Raw genomic sequence first — 17,231 nt, forward strand, 5'->3', positions numbered from 1 at the left:
AAAAGTCTGAATAATATTAAAAGGAAACTGAAACATTTGTGTTATGTATAACAAAGAGCCTGTGCCCTTAATTTTATTTATTTATTTATTTTTTTGGAGACAGAGTCTCATTCTGTTGTCCAGGCTGGAGAACAGTAGTGCAATCACAGCTCATTGCAGCCTTGACCTCCCAGGCTCAGGTGATCCTTCCACCTCAGTCAGCTAATTTTTGTATTTTTTTGTAGAGACGGGGTTTCACCATGTTGCTTGGTCTGGCCTCCAACTTTTGGGCTCAAGCAGTTCTCTCGCTTCAGCTTCGCAAAGTGATGTAATAATAGGTGTGAGTCACCATGCCCAGCTGATCTTAATTTTAAAAGATATTTTACCAAGAGCACATACCTTTCTCTTCAACATAAATAAGTGAAAAGGCATAGATCATCTCCAAGAAAATAAATGCAAATTGCTGACAAATAGATGAAAATATGAATTCTCATGGAGGAAATATTATTAAGATGAGTTTAGGAATATGGGTAAAATGACAGTTGATGAAGAAGATGAGGTAGAAATGAACGACCTGGGCAAAGACCCAAGTGCAAGAAGAGGCAAGACCTATTTTGGGGAATTGTAAGTCGAACTAATGTTTGATCGTATTTAGGAAAGTACTACAAGATAATAGAAGTATAGTTTGATTCTAAATTAAGGAAGCCAGAAGATGCTTTGCTGTAAGCATTGAGAATCACTGAAGGGGTTTTGAGCAGGATAGTGAATCAAGACAATGCTTTGGGAAGATTAATCTGGCAGTAATGTGTAGGATGGATTAGAATTTATGAGCTTGTATTAAAAAAAGATAATGTTTGAATTATTGCTCTGCTATTAGTGTCATCTGACTGTAAAGGAAAGTGTGCTTTTGACAGTTTCAGAAAAAATATTTTGACTCTCAATTAAATTTCTCTAAAATGACATACTGCAACTTAAATAAGGCCAACATAATTTAGGTGTCTTAAGAGTACTTTCCCACAAGGTTTCCACCTGAAAACAGTATACCTTCAAAATAGTCTTTCATATTTTGCTTTTTATTTTATAATTTCTTAATATTTTAAAAATAATAGATGCACATTTTTTTAAGGGAAACAGCACAAAATAGCATATAGTAAATCTTAGACTCCTAATCCCCAGTCTTCTAGTTCTCCTACCCAGGGAGCAATTATTTGTAAGTTAGTCCAGATTACCTATACAAAGTGTTCACATAGGCAAGCATATCTTTTCACAAGTGGTAATGGAGAACAAAACCTGTTCTGTACCTTATCTCTTTATTCACTTATTACTCTCTCTTAGATATCATTCCATTATCTATACTTGTCCTGTATCTCTTGAGTTCTTGAATTTTTGTAAAATGGCACAAGAAGTCTTTTCCATTTGAAAAACATCACCATTCCTTAATATTTAATAAAAATATTCTTTGTGAAATGCCTGTGTCTGTTTCCTTCCTAATAATGATCCATACAGGCTAACGTATTTTTGTTAAGCACAGTTGACCCTTGAACAGTGCAGGGGTTAGGGGAACCCCTTGTGCAATTGAAGATTCATGTATAACTTTTGACTCTCCCAAAACTTAACTGCTGATAGTCTGTTGTTCGTCGGAAGCCTTACCAACATCATAACAGTAGTTTATCACATATTTTGTATGTTATATGTATTATATACTGTATTCTTAAAGTCAACTAGAGAAAAGAACATGTTATTAAGAGGATCATAAAAAAAGACAATATATTTACTATTCATGAAGTGGAAATGGATCATCTTTGAGGTCTTCATCCTTGTCTTCACATTGAGTTGACTGAGGAGGAAGAGGAGAGGTGGGTCTTTCTGTCTCTGGGTGGCAGAGGCACAAGAGGTGGAGGAGGTGGATAGGGAGGAAGATAATTTAGGAACACTCAGTATAACTTTTAGTGAAAACAGTCCATGTATGAGTGGACCTGTGCAGTTCAAACCTGTGTTATTCAAGGGTCATCTGTACTTATTATAATTCTGTCAGTCTACTGTTTAAGAAAGTAAAAGAACACAATCTTGGTTCCAAAAATCTGCTCATTTTTTTCTACTTATTGTCTGTAACGCTCTGTGAATTTATGCTTTATGATTAAAATATCATTTATACATAGAAACAATAGAATTTAGTGATTGAGTAGATGTTAGGAAAAGGTTAGGAGTCAAGAATGACTCCCCAGATTTCTGGCAAGAACAGCTTGGTAGATGGTGATGTCATTTGTCAAGATGAGAAACACTGGACATGCAGCACATGTTCAGGACATCATCTGTTTGGTTCTGAATATGTTTAAGACATTTATGAGACAATAAAATTGAGATATATTAATAAAGCAATTAGATATTCAAGTTTGGAGTTCAAAAGAGATATATGGCTGGAGATACACATTTCGGAATTACCAGCATATTTATACTATTTGAAGACACAGGGATAGAAGAAATCTCTTAGTGCGAAAGAGAAATGTGAGAAAAGGATCCATAAAGGTGACATAGAAGGAGCCTCCATAAGGACATTTAGAAGAAATAGGCCAGGCGTGGTGGCTCATGCCTGTAATCCCAGTACTTTGGGAGGCCGAGGCAGGCGGATCACGAGGTCAGGAGATCGAGACCATCCTGGCTAACACAGTGAAACCCCGTCTGTCCTAAAAATACAAAAAATTAGCTGGGCATGGTGGCCGGTGGTTGTAGTCCCAGCTACTCGGGAGGCTGAGGTAGGAGAATAGCATGAACCTGGGACGCGGAGCTTGCAGTGAGCTGAGATCGCACCACTCCACACTCCAGCCTGGGCGACAGAGCGAGACTCCATCTCAAAAAAAAAAGGAAGAAATAACTAGAGGTCCTTTGAAAGCCAGGAAAATGTATATAACAAAAAAGAACCAAGTGTTTCCAGTAGGAACAAATGTCAAATACCTATGAGCGTATGCAGCCAAATAGCCTAATATGATTCTGGAATGTAGTGTTTTAGGGAAGATTTTTTCTTGTTTGATAAAAGTATCTTCAAATTATACTGAAAAATTATTTTTTACCCTTTGGATATTTACAGGGATATGAAGATTGGTTACGGCATAACTCAGATAATGAAGTAAATGGAGCTCCTGTTTATGTTGTTCGAAGTGGTGGCCTTGTAAAAACTAGATCCAAAAACATTCGGGTATGCATCTGGTAAATGATGGAAATCAGTTTTATCTTGATATCACAGGACATAATTCTAATCTTGATATTACGTTTTAATTAAAAGCCTACTTTCCTATGCTAAAATACTGTGATAGGCTGCTTATTTAGAGCCCAATAAAAGTAAGTCCTTGCCTTTTAAAATTTATAAATTCACTCTTCCCCAAAATTCTTTATAGGTGGGTGATATTGTTCGAATAGCCAAAGATGAAATTTTTCCTGCAGACTTGGTGCTTCTGTCCTCAGATCGACTTGATGGTTCCTGTCACGTTACAACTGCTAGTTTGGATGGAGAAACTAACCTGAAGGTTTGCTTGCATATGTTTGAGTATTGCTCTTGGTGAACAAAATGTCTTTGAATTATAATTATACTTTCCTTTGGTTAAAGTAGTAAAGTTTGACTAGATTAAGGGGAAGTTTTTAAAATTACTATTTCAAAAATTAAAAGGTTTTAAGAAAGAATTGATGTTATATCTTTATTTCAAGGGTAGCCTCACATGGGTTTAATCCAAGTTAAAAATAAAGTGTTTTTAGGAAAAATACAATCTTTTACTATTTGTGGTACTTTTAAAAGATAAGGGGCAAATTTTTATTTTCTGTTTTCAGAGTGTAATCAAAGGTGAAAATTCACAATTTTTCCTATTAAATTACTTATGATAAAGTAATAGTGACTATGCACACAGACTTAATTTCCTTATGTGCAGATGGCCTCTGTAGACAGAGAATGATAGCTGCCTTTGCCCCTTGTTTATTTTACATGTTTCTTTCTCTTCTGTTGTCTAGCTGAGTGATCTCAAGTACAGTGTGCCATTACTTTACCTACAAAAGAGATTTGAAATAACTGATATCAAAGGTCCCATTTGGATCTGAAAACTCTACAATTTTATTCATTTTTTTCAGACACATCTGGCAGTTCCAGAAACAGCATTATTACAAACAGTTGCCAATTTGGACACTCTAGTAGCTGTAATAGAATGCCAGCAACCAGAAGCAGACTTATACAGGTATGGTGTGATGTTCAGTATACTTATTTTAAGTCCTACTTACAGACCTCATTTTTAAATAACCATAAACATAAAATGAAATCTTTAGCTAATTGGAGACAATATTTGTGGGGTGGGTTGGTGGGGGATGCAATTAATGGTGAAAAAAAACTAAGAGCAGAAATTGCTAGAATTCTAAGCAAAGGATAATAGTTCAAAGCCAGAGTTTTTATTCACAAGTTTCTTCACATTACCTTCTATTTTGCTTTGAACTGTCATGCTCACTTTGTAGCTATAACAGTAGTTATAGTAGACATAAGATTATTTTCTTAGAAGAAAATAATGATTTTTTTGGTAAGCTCCATGAAGCCAGGGACTATGTCTTTGTTTTTACTACTATAGAGGATACTACTTTTAAATTAGAGGACACTACTTTTAAATTAGAACCTTATAAAGTTTTCAGTATTTTACTTATATGTAGCACATAATGAAGTAAAAAATAATTTTCTATAAATATTATATTTAACAGCTATGAGTTTCTCAAAGACAGAAGCTACTATTCGTCTTATCTATCACGATGAACACAAAATAAAAAATCTGTTTTTCTAGTTTGTTAGATTTTTAAAGATCTTGTTTCTGAAAGGAGAGAAAGGAACAGAGGAACTAACTTCTTTTAACATTACGGTTTGCTAAATACAGTGTTGTATACCTTCAGTGATCATCTTCAGTTGTATACCTTCAGTGATCATCTTCAGTAATCCTGCCAGTTATATGTGGGCTGTGGAATGGAAACAACTTTTTATTACTAAAAAATTAAATAATAAACTAAGTTCATTTTTACTCAATAAATGGTGGTAGACTATAAATTACAACCACTTCGTAAAAATCACCCTCAGCTTCTTGTCATATTATATATCGCCCCCGTTGGTTGAAATGTTTCAAAAGTCTTTAGCCGTTGGCTTTTCCAAACTTCTTAGGTATCTTTTTTTTGGATCCATCTTTATAATGGAGGTTTTCTCTATGTGATGTTATAAAAATTGTATACTTTCATCAAAGTCAAATGCAGTGTAGAATTTGCCAATTAACTAAAAACTTTGGAATCATATGCTTAAAAAGCACTTGATAGACTGACTGTAAGACATATTTAACTGTGAAGGATGAAGAATTTTAAAATTTCTATATTGCTGCTATATTCTGGTCTGAGGCAATGGCAAATTATTTAAAAATTATTAAAAACCAGAAAATGGACAACTAAGAACTAAGCAAGCATAAGATCAATATGAGATTAAGTGTAACTAATGCTTTGGTATATGGTTTTTACATTATCTTGGAATATGGGGAGAAAGTTTGAAAAAAAATTTTTAAATAAGCAGTTTCTCTTATTGGAAGTATATGTTTTGTTTTAAATATAAGTAAAATGTAATCATTGCAACAGGCTTTTATAACAGAAAGAAAACTCGTAATTATATCACTATTTAAAATCTTTGATTGCCATTTTTATTCATTCATTCATTTAACAAATTACTGTTTAGCTAAATCTGTGTGCTCATTGTGATAGGTGAATAAGATGAATAGGAATAGTTTCCCTCCTTGAGGAACTCATAGGAGTTAGAGACTATTTATATAAAATTATATCTTTCATTTTATTATGTACTTGTAACACATATATGTGCTATATGTTATATATATATTCATATATATTACATGTGAAATACTGCAAACATTTTAAATGTCCAAGTACGAAAATGCTTAGATAGGTATATATAGAGATATTTAAAATCTTTTTCAAGAATTGAATGATATAGGTACATACTGAAATATATTAAATGAAATAAGATACAAAGTTGGGCCTCTCATATGATCCCAGTTATGTAAAAATAATGTGTGTGCAATAGCAAAGACATGGAATCAACCTAAATGCCTGTCAGTGGCAGATTGGATAAGGAAAATGCGGTAAATATACACCATAGGATACTATGTAGGCACAAAAAAGAAAGAGATCACATCTTTTGCAGGAACATGGATAGAGCTGGAGGCCATTATCCTTAGCAAACTAACGCAGGAACAGAAAACCAAATACTGCATGTCCTCACTTATAAGTGGGAGCTAACCGATGAGAACACATGGACACAAGGGAACAACACATACTGGGGCCTACTGGAGGATGGAGGATATGAGGAGGGAGAAGAGCAGAAAAAATAACTGTTGGGTACTAGGCTTAGTACCTGAGTGACAAAATAATCTGTACAACAAACCTCTGTGACACAAGTTTACCTGTATAACAAACCTGCACATGTACCACTGAACCTAATTGTTTAAAAATAAATAAATGTGTGTATATATATACTAAATAGGTAATTAGGTGACAAGATAGAATAATTGATAGCTACAGAAAGAAAAACCTGGAGGAATTGTAGATGAAAATTTAGTAATATTCTCGTGGTAGGATTTCTGCTGATTTTTAATCATCTTTTTCTTTTCCATATTTTTAAATACTTCTTTATTTTTATTTATTTTTGAAACAGAGTCTCGCTCTGTTGCCCAGGCTGAAGTACAGTGGCACGGTCTCAGCTCACTGCAACCCCCATTTCCCGGGCTCAAGCAATTCTCCTGCCTTAGCCTCCCAAGTAGCTGGGATTATAGGTGTGTGCCACCACACCCTGTTAATTTTTTTGTATTTTTAGTAGAGATGGGGTTTCACCATGTTGGCCAGGCTGTTATCAAACTCCTGACCTCAAATGATCCACCCACTTCGGTCTCCCAAAGTGCTGGGATTACAGTTGTCAGCCATCCCACCCAGCCTAATATTTCCTTTAAGAATGTGGATTGGTTTTGTGATTTTAAAAAGTATTTTCCATTGTACTGAATGGTATTCTTGACTTTTTAAAAAATATTGCAGGAAGCTTAATTAATGATCATTTTAAATGGCTATGAATAGTCCAAGTGCATGTACTAGATAGAACCTAACCATTCCCCGACCTTTCCATACTTGACTCTTTTCATTGTTTTGCTATTACAAATACTGTATGGTACCGTATTACAAATAAAATTCACCAATTCAAAATCTAGTGGTTGAATAGTTCATTACTTTCTCTTCTTTGATGCAATTTGCTAACTTGTCTTCCAGGACACTCCCGTCTCTTGGTTTACCTCCTACCTCACTATTCCCTCTGTCTCAGTCTCCTTTGCTAGTTTTTCCTCTTGTCCCAGACTTCTTTCTTTTAGAGTGCCCCAGGACTTGCACTGTTTCCTTCCCTACCTATACCTTTCACTATCTACCCTCACTCCCTTGGTGATCTCACCCAACCTCCTGGCTTTAAAGACTAGCTACGTGCTGCTGACTGTTGGATTTATTTCTCTATCACAGACTTCTTTCCCAAACTTCAGCTGCCTGTTCCACAGTTCCACCTGAATATTTAGTAGAAATCTCAAATTAATAAGCTGAAAACGAAACTGCTAATCTTCCTGAAAGGAAGCTTTTCTACCAGCGGTCTTTCTCATCTCAGTTGATACAGTCCATCCTTCCAATAGCTCAGGCCAGAAATCTTGGAATCAGTCATGACTTCTCACATCTCCTCTCCCTTCACCTTTCTTCACCTCCTTACTCACATCTCACCCCAACCCATCAGAACATTCTGAAGGCTTACCTTCAAAATACATCCAAAATCTGACTATCTTTTCCTAGTTTTGTCTGAACCAGTACCATCTCCTGCCTGGATTACTGCTATTTTATAGTTGGTTCTCACAAAAGCAGTCATAGTGTTCCTTTTTTAATATAAGTCAGATCATGTGACTCTTCTGCTCAAACCCTGTACTGGCTCACTGTGTCACTTAGAGTCAAAGCCCATATCTCTATAACCATCTCTAAGATCTGCCCCCATCCCCCATCCTCGACCTTTCTTCTCTGCCCTGTTTGCTATCCTTCACCCTCTAGCTCATCCTCCACATACACTGACCTCCTTACTTTTCCTTGAACATACCATGTCTACTCCCACCTGGTCACTAGACCTAGCCCTTGTCTGATGCTTGAGTAACACCTTCAAGTCTGCTTAAATCACCTCCTCAGTGAGGCCTACCTTAACTACTTAGTACTGCTCCCTGATCCTTCTTACTCTGTTCTGCTTTTCTGTTTTCACAATACATAATATTTTCTAGTACACTATGTAATTTACTTTTTTATTATGTTCCTTGCTTACCATCTCTCCCACTAGAATGTAAACTGTAGAGCAGGCATCTTTGTGTATTTGTTCACTGATGGATCTCAAGCACCTAGAACAGTATCTGTCATCTTGCAGGCCTTACTGTTTATTTGTTGACAGTTGATAGAGTAAACATTCTTGTATACCCTTTGATTGAATTACGGGTTGAATATCCCTAATCCACAAACTCAAAATCCAAAGTGCTCCAGATTCTTGCCATTTTGAAAACATTTTTTATTCATTACCTCATCATAGCTGGAGTAGAGATAGCAAGAATTCTAAATTTTTTAAAGCTTAAGGACCGATAAGTATTTTAAAATAATTTATAGCAAGAATATTGGACCATTAATATATACAAATGGTTGATTTTTGTTTCCTATATAAGAATGGTTCAGGCCGGGTGCAGTGGCTCATGCCTGTAATCCCACCACTTTGGGAGACCGAGGTGGGCAGATCACGAGGTCAGGAGGTTGAGACCATCCTGGCTAACATGGTGAAACTCTGTTTCTACTAAAAATACAAAAAATTAGCCGGGCGTGGTGGTGGGCGCCTGTAGTCCCAGCTACTCAGGAGACTGAGGCAGGAGAATGGCGTGAACCCACAAGGCACAGCTTGCAGTGAGCCGAGATCGCGCCACTGCACTCCAGCCTGGGCGACAGAGCGAGACTCCGTCTCAAAAAAAAAAAAGAAGAAAAAGAATGGTGCAAAAAACCAGCCATTGATATCATAAGTGATATTATATAATTTTGTAATATGGTGAATTTTTTGGTAGATTCATGGGACGAATGATCATAACCCAACAAATGGAAGAAATTGTAAGGTAAGAATTTTTGTTATCTAATTACCTTTAAGTGGGAACTGTTTGGGGGAGGGACTAGAAGTTCCAAAGGGAGATTATGTAAATAAGCAGCCCATCATGGGAAAGGGTTGATTTTGTTGTTTTTTGTTTGTTTTGTTTATATTTAGTGGTTTATTATATCACTTCAGAATCATTCAGTGCAAGCTAGAGTGTTTAGTGGTCAACCCAGCACTGCTTGCTTGTTCTTCTTATTGGTTTATCATATCCTTTATAATAAACCACTAAATGTAAACAAAGCATACAGGTGAAGAGTTGCTCAGGGCCAGGTATTGGGGAAGGGTTGTGGAGCTTCCCTGCTCTTCCTGGGTATGCAACTCTCCAGAAACCTCTGGAAGCCCTCCCAACCCACTTCTCTTGGTTTTTTATGGAAGCTTCATGACATCAGCTTTCTGTACCCCAGTAGGACCCTCTCTGGGGAGGGCCTTAAGACTTACAATTAGAAAGGTGGGGGAAGAGTAGAGTCCTATCTTGGGGTGAAACGGGGGCAGGAGAAGGTCAAAAACCTGCCCCGGAGGCCGAGCACACCCAACATTATAACAAGACTGTAACAAGGGCTGTGGGAGTTATGAGCCAGGGACCATGGATGAAAACTAATGTATATATCATAATGTCACAGGCCATCCCCTGGTTTTCAAACACAAATCCCTTACATCAAAAGAATAATATAATTCAGAAGATACTGCCACATTACTAGAATCCCATTCAGTTGTTAATAATTAGTCCAGTCCATCATAGTGGATAAGTATCTCCCAGAGTAAGGTCACTCAGGTTTGCAGGCTTCTTATCAATCTTCTCAGATTCCAAAAGCAGCAATGGTCTCAGCAAATATACAGCTTCACTCTTTCAGGCATCTGGTATTATTGAGCTAAGAGAGAATGTAATCTTTTGCTCTGAGCCTCCTTCAAGGTGTTAATGTAATGTGAGATTTCCCTCAACTTGTAACCCATTTATTCATTCATTTACCCTCATCTGTTATTTCTCCTTTTCTCCATTAATACCCAAACTTTTCCAGGAAAGGGTTAATTTAAAACACTTCACATTTCATCTGCTAGTAATTTGTGGCAGTAGCAAGTGAGGATGAAACAAATCCCATGAAATGATATCAAAATAGTTTAGTAAAATTATTTGTGTTTTTGTATTTCTTTTTCTAATAATACTAAGTAGTAATATTAAAAGGAAACATAGCTGCTTTTATTCACTCCTCATGCATTTAAACCCACGATGCTTAGTAAGTCTAGAATATGAAAAATGTTTTATATAATGTTTAACAAGTATAAATGCTATGCTCTTCTTCACTTCAGAATCATTCAGTGCAAGCTGGAGTGTTTACTGGTCAATCCAGAATGGCTTACTTACTTTTCTGATTTTTTTTTTTTCTTGTTTGGTTGTTTCAGATTGTTTTCCCTCAGTATTTGGGTTAATTTCTGGCTCCTAAATGAAAAGCTTTGTGTCAGTTCAAAGATATGCTGATGGGATATGATTACATTGTTACTCATGAGCGTAAACCTAATTTGGAATCAGTCTTGGAATCAGCTCTTGAGTTTCTAATCATATTTGACTTTCTACCTCTTTTCTGGGGACATGTTCAGTTTGTACTGGCTGCATGAAATAAGTCACTAACAGAAAGAGATGAGCATTTTTAAATGAAATCCTCAAGACAAGTCAGCAAAAATACCATACATTCACATTGATTCATATTTTTAATAAGCATTAACATAGGAGCATGTTCAGTAAACTCTGCAGCAAGACCTTTGTATGTGTAGGATCCCTGCTGAATAACTATGACTAGGTTTATTTTGATTTTTTTAGGGAAATAGTGAGAAATGTTTGGATACATAGTCTGAATTGCATTAATATCTGAAGGAAAATAGCAGTTACATTACTTCAGCCCCTAGAATGGTTGAAAAAAATGAACGATGTTCTCTACTAAAACAACCTGACCGAACTGATGAGTTATATTTTAATCTGAAGTTGTCATTGTATCCCAATTTTACATGCCAATGTGAGCTAAAAGTATTTCTGTTTATTGTTAGAGGCACCACTGAGTGAAAAAGAACTATTTTATAGCCCCTAAAATAGTTTTCACATTGATTTTGGACTATCCATGGAGTATACTCCGAATATGACTGTATTGGTTCTCCTTGCTTCATTGCAGTTTTTTACAGTGTTTGGGTTTGCAGGTATCTTCATAAATGGTTCAGATTCTGTTTGGTTTGTATAGCTGTGTATGGATATTTCAGAAAAGTATAAGGAATAGCAACAAAATAATGGCTTTTTAACTTATCCATAGAAGATTCTTATTTTGCTATCACTAAGAAGATCAATTTCCTTTCTAGTTATTCCTTGTCGTTTTATATCTCCTTTATGGAGAGAAATTCAAACAGCAAGAAGACCTGGGCTTCAAGAAGTATGCAATGCAAGTAGTCAAGTTATACTGTGCAATCTTGCCTAGAAAAAGTACTAACATACCTTGTACATTGTGTTTTATAATTCAGTATAATTTTAATTGTGCAGAACTCATGCATTTATATGCAAATCATACTACAATTTATGTTTACGTTGTGTTCTAATTATTTTCCCTTTCAAAGCTGTTTATTAACTTTGCTTTAAAATTTTAAAATTTCATCTTCTGCCACACATTTTTAAATCACTGCTTACTCTTTGATTTTGCTGAATTTTATGTTTAAAAATTTTGAAACTAGTGGCTTTGTGACTGTATTTACATGCATAATCATTTTTCTGAGCCACTAATCTTAAAGCAGGTTGTTACAGTAACTAACATCAGATTGGCCTAGGCAGCTTTTTTTCTTTTTCTTTTTCTTTTTTTTGTAGAGATGGAATCTCGCTCTCTTGCCAAGGCTGGAGTGCAGTGGCGCAATCTCGGCTCACTGCAACCTCTGCCTCCAGGGTTCAAAAAATTCCCCTGCCTTAGCCTCCTGAGTAACTGGGACTACAGGCGCACGCCGCCACACCTGGCTAATTTCTTTTGTATTCTAGTAAAGACAGGGTTTCTCCATGTTGCCCAGGCTGGTATCGAACTCCTGAGCTCAGGCAATCCACCCACCTCAGCCTCCCAAAGTGCTAGCATTACAGGCTTGAGCCACCGTGCCCGGCCCCTAGGAAGCTTTATAGTAGCTGGGATTTCGTTTTTTTATGAAAGCAGTATTATAGCTATAGCTTAAGTACCTTCTGCTGAAGACACCATTTTAGAATCGAATTGAATTTTTAATATATTCAGTGCTTTATGGTTATTTTCTTTCTTTCCTAGACCTCTGGGTCCAGAGAGTCTCCTGCTTCGTGGAGCCAGATTAAAAAACACAAAAGAAATTTTTGGTTTGTACATATTTAAACATTTTAAATGATTGATTTGTGTTAATGCTTTATATGAAGTACTTCTAAAAGTACAATGTTTGTGGTCTTTTGGTTAGATAATTTATTAATTATCATTTATGACAGTTTTCTTATAAAGTTTGTATTAAAGTAGTCATGTATTATACTTTTGTTCTGTTGATGATCCCTGTTTTTTAATAGTAGACTAGAACCATGCTCTTACGTTATCTTTATGGATACTTGTGAAACTGAGGGTGGATAATTTATATAACACTTCTAGTAATGGTGAGTGAGAACCAATAGAATCTGGCATCATGGTACAGTAAACCACTTCTATAATTTCATTATGATTATTAGATTGGATTAATAACTGCAGATTTATTCATTCATATATTCATTCAAATTTCTTACTGATATCTGAATATATACTAGGTACTATTCGAACATACACTGACTGGATCAAAAGGATGAATAAGTACTGCTCTTGCCTTGGAGATCTAAATTAATATAGTACACTCTGAGTCAACTATAAGCAAATTGTGAAGTTGATGATAACCTTTAGCTGTTAGCTAACTCCTCACATTTCAGGAATGGCCCTTAGTATCTTGGCCTACTGTGTTACCCACTGACTGTCTGCAGCTTGTGAGATCTTCTTTCTCATTTGCTCTTTTTCTGTTACCTGTACTATATCTTACCTCTCAGTGTTAGACTCTCTGATAAAGAAGTCCATATATCGAGAAAAAAAGACCAAGCAGAAAATAGCAAGTGTTGGTGAGGACGTGGAGAAATTGGAACCCTTGTACATTGCTGATGGGAATGTAAAACGTTGCAGCTGCCTTGAAAAATAGTTTTGGCAGTTCTTCAATAAGTTAAACATAGAATTATATGACTCAGTGATCCCACACTACATGTATACCCAAAGTAACTAAAAATGAGTGTTCAAACAAAAACTCGTACAAGAATGTTCATAGCAGCACTAATGATGATAGCCAAAGGTTGGAAACAGCCCAATGTTCATTAGATAATGAATGAATAAGCAAAATATAATATATCCATATAATGGAATATTATTCAGCTATAAAAAGGAATGAAGTATTAATGCATGCTGCAATATGGATGAACCTTGAAAATATTATGTTAAATGAAAGAAGCCAGACATAAAAGGCCACATGTTGTGTGATTCCATTTATTTGAAATACCCAGAATAGGCAAATTCATAGAGACTGAAAACAGATTAGTAGTTTCCAGGGGCTGGGGAGTAGAGGAGAATGGGGAAAGTTTGCTTAATGGGTACAGGGTTTTCTTTGGGGGTGATGAAAATATTCTCAAAATTTTAAATGTACTAAGTGCCACTGAATTATACACTTTAAACTGGTAAATATGTATATTTTTCCACAATTAAAAAGAAATCCATAAGAATGTTCTAATAGCAGAAACTAGAATAAACCTTCAGGGCTTTTAGATCCTATAATATAACACTGTACTTTAAAACTTTTTTTTTTTTTTTTTTTTTTTTTTTTTTTTTTTTGAGACAAGGTCTTACTCTGTTGCCCAGGCTGCAGGTTAGTTACACGGTGTTGGCTCATTGCAACCTCTGCCTCCTGGGTTCAAGCGATCCTCCTGCCTCAGCCTCTCAAGTAGCTGAGATACAGGCGTGTGCCACCATGCCCGGCTGATTTTTGTATTTTTAGTAGACCATGTTGGCCAGGTTGGTCTTGAACTCCTGACCTCAAGTGATCCTCCCGCCGTGGCCTCCCAAAGTGGTGGGATTACAGGCATGAGCCACTGCACCCGGCCTGAACCATTCTTATATATGAAACAAATCAACCATTTGTATATATTAATGGTCCAATATTCTTGCTATAAATTATTTTAAAATACTTATCGGTCCTTAAGCTTTAAAAAATTTAGAATTCTTGCTATCTCTACTCCAGCTATGATGAGGTAATGAATAAAAAATGTTTTCAAAATGGCAAGAATCTGGAGCACTTTGGATTTTGAGTTTGTGGATTAGGGATATTCAACCCGTAATTCAATCAAAGGGTATACAAGAATGTTTACTCTATCAACTGTCAACAAATAAACAGTAAGGCCTGCAAGATGACAGATACTGTTCTAGGTGCTTGAGATCCATCAGTGAACAAATACACAAAGATGCCTGCTCTACAGTTTACATTCTAGTGGGAGAGATGGTAAGCAAGGAACATAATAAAAAAGTAAATTACATAGTGTACTAGAAAATATTATGTATTGTGAAAACAGAAAAGCAGAACAGAGTAAGAAGGATCAGGGAGCAGTACTAAGTAGTTAAGGTAGGCCTCACTGAGGAGGTGATTTAAGCAGACTTGAAGGTGTTACTCAAGCATCAGACAAGGGCTAGGTCTAGTGACCAGGTGGGAGTAGACATGGTATGTTCAAGGAAAAGTAAGGAGGTCAGTGTATGTGGAGGATGAGCTAGAGGGTGAAGGATAGCAAACAGGGCAGAGAAGAAAGGTCGAGGATGGGGGATGGGGGCAGATCTTAGAGATGGTTATAGAGATATGGGCTTTGACTCTAAGTGACACAGTGAGCCAGTACAGGGTTTGAGCAGAAGAGTCACATGATCTGACTTATATTAAAAAAGGAACACTATGACTGCTTTTGTGAGAACCAACTATAAAATAGCAGTAATCCAGGCAGGAGATGGTACTGGTTCAGACAAAACTAGGAAAAGATAGTCAGATTTTGGATGTATTTTGAAGGTAAGCCTTCAGAATGTTCTGATGGGTTGGGGTGAGATGTGAGTAAGGAGGTGAAGAAAGGTGAAGGGAGAGGAGATGTGAGAAGTCATGACTGATTCCAAGATTTCTGGCCTGAGCTATTGGAAGGATGGACTGTATCAACTGAGATGAGAAAGACCGCTGGTAGAAAAGCTTCCTTTCAGGAAGATTAGCAGTTTCGTTTTCAGCTTATTAATTTGAGATTTCTACTAAATATCCAGGTGGAACTGTGGAACAGGCAGCTGAAGTTTGGGAAAGAAGTCTGTGATAGAGAAATAAATCCAACAGTCAGCAGCACGTAGCTAGTCTTTAAAGCCAGGAGGTTGGGTGAGATCACCAAGGGAGTGAGGGTAGATAGTGAAAGGTATAGGTAGGGAAGGAAACAGTGCAAGTCCTGGGGCACTCTAAAAGAAAGAAGTCTGGGACAAGAGGAAAAACTAGCAAAGGAGACTGAGACAGAGGGAATAGTGAGGTAGGAGGTAAACCAAGAGACGGGAGTGTCCTGGAAGACAAGTTAGCAAATTGCATCAAAGAAGAGAAAGTAATGAACTATTCAACCACCAGATTTTGAATTGGTGAATTTTATTTGTAATACGGTACCATACAGTATTTGTAATAGCAAAACAATGAAAAGAGTCAAGTATGGAAAGGTCGGGGAATGGTTAGGTTCTATCTAGTACATGCACTTGGACTATTCATAGCCATTTAAAATGATCATTAATTAAGCTTCCTGCAATATTTTTTAAAAAGTCAAGAATACCATTCAGTACAATGGAAAATACTTTTTAAAATCACAAAACCAATCCACATTCTTAAAGGAAATATTAGGCTGGGTGGGATGGCTGACAACTGTAATCCCAGCACTTTGGGAGACCGAAGTGGGTGGATCATTTGAGGTCAGGAGTTTGATAACAGCCTGGCCAACATGGTGAAACCCCATCTCTACTAAAAATACAAAAAAATTAACAGGGTGTGGTGGCACACACCTATAATCCCAGCTACTTGGGAGGCTAAGGCAGGAGAATTGCTTGAGCCCGGGAAATGGGGGTTGCAGTGAGCTGAGACCGTGCCACTGTACTTCAGCCTCTCAAGTAGCTGAGATTACAGGCGTGTGCCACCATGCCCGGCTGATTTTTGTATTTTTAGTAGACCGTGTTGTCCAGGTTGGTCTTGAACTCCTGACCTCAAGTGATCCTCCTGCCGTGGCCTCCCAAAGTGGTGGGATTACAGGCGTGAGCCACCACACCTGGCCAACACATCTTTCTAGTAGTAACTTCGTCACTCCTGTTTACTTTAAAGTAAACCATAATGAATGGGGTCCAAATTTTCTACACTCTTAAAAGAAAATGTGGATTTGAATGCCTTTAGATGGGTCTGTCTTCTGTTGTTTTATCTCAGTACCACCTCTCCCTATTGGATCATTCTGGCTATTTTACCACATTTCTCTAATCTCTATTTGAGTTGTAATAGTCTGCCTTTAAGGAATAAGTCAAGATAAAACTTCCAGGACAAGTATTTAGGAAGAGGGCATGAAAGGTTCTATATTGCTTTTCAAATTGTGCTATTTAGGGGTGGGAATGAACATTTATTGATCATCTCTCAATTGTTAGGCATTTTGTTAATTTGTCATACAGACCTCACAATTCTATGAGGTATTTTTTCCCATTTAAAGATGGGAAGATTGAGACACAGAAATTACTTACCCGAGGATGTAGAACTAATAAGTGGCAGAGCTAGAATTCAAACCAAGGTCTAGGTGCAAAGTTTTTTTATAAGCTGGTCTCACCTAATTCCATTTGTTGTCCAGTTTTAGTCCCATTACTACCATCATCTTTGCTCATCTCAAAGTCATTCAGTAGGCACACATTTTTTAAATAGCACTTTCCGTGTGCTTACTTGATTTACTCTG

General features: G+C 36.7%; 1 protein-coding gene across 9 annotated transcripts in view; it reads left to right on the plus strand.

Annotated features, from left to right (window-relative positions):
• The window catches only part of LOC105480101 (ATPase phospholipid transporting 11B (putative)), a 137,333-nt gene that overhangs the window by 41,585 nt on the left and 78,517 nt on the right, over positions 1–17,231 (plus strand). For 7 of the 9 annotated variants that reach the window (XM_011738539.3, XM_011738541.3, XM_024792433.2 and 4 more), the window contains exons 5-9: positions 3,065–3,172; positions 3,372–3,500; positions 4,093–4,196; positions 9,147–9,194; positions 12,502–12,566. In XM_011738539.3, the coding sequence (XP_011736841.2) occupies positions 3,065–3,172; positions 3,372–3,500; positions 4,093–4,196; positions 9,147–9,194; positions 12,502–12,566 (454 nt within the window). Of the gene's footprint in view, positions 1–3,064; positions 3,173–3,371; positions 3,501–4,092; positions 4,197–9,146; positions 9,195–11,569; positions 11,650–12,501; positions 12,567–17,231 lie in introns of those variants that run through there. The other 2 variants (XM_011738546.3, XM_071091330.1) reach the window with 2 other exon arrangements.

Source organism: Macaca nemestrina, chromosome 2 (genome assembly GCF_043159975.1).
Source record: "Macaca nemestrina isolate mMacNem1 chromosome 2, mMacNem.hap1, whole genome shotgun sequence".
NCBI lineage: Eukaryota > Metazoa > Chordata > Mammalia > Primates > Cercopithecidae > Macaca > Macaca nemestrina.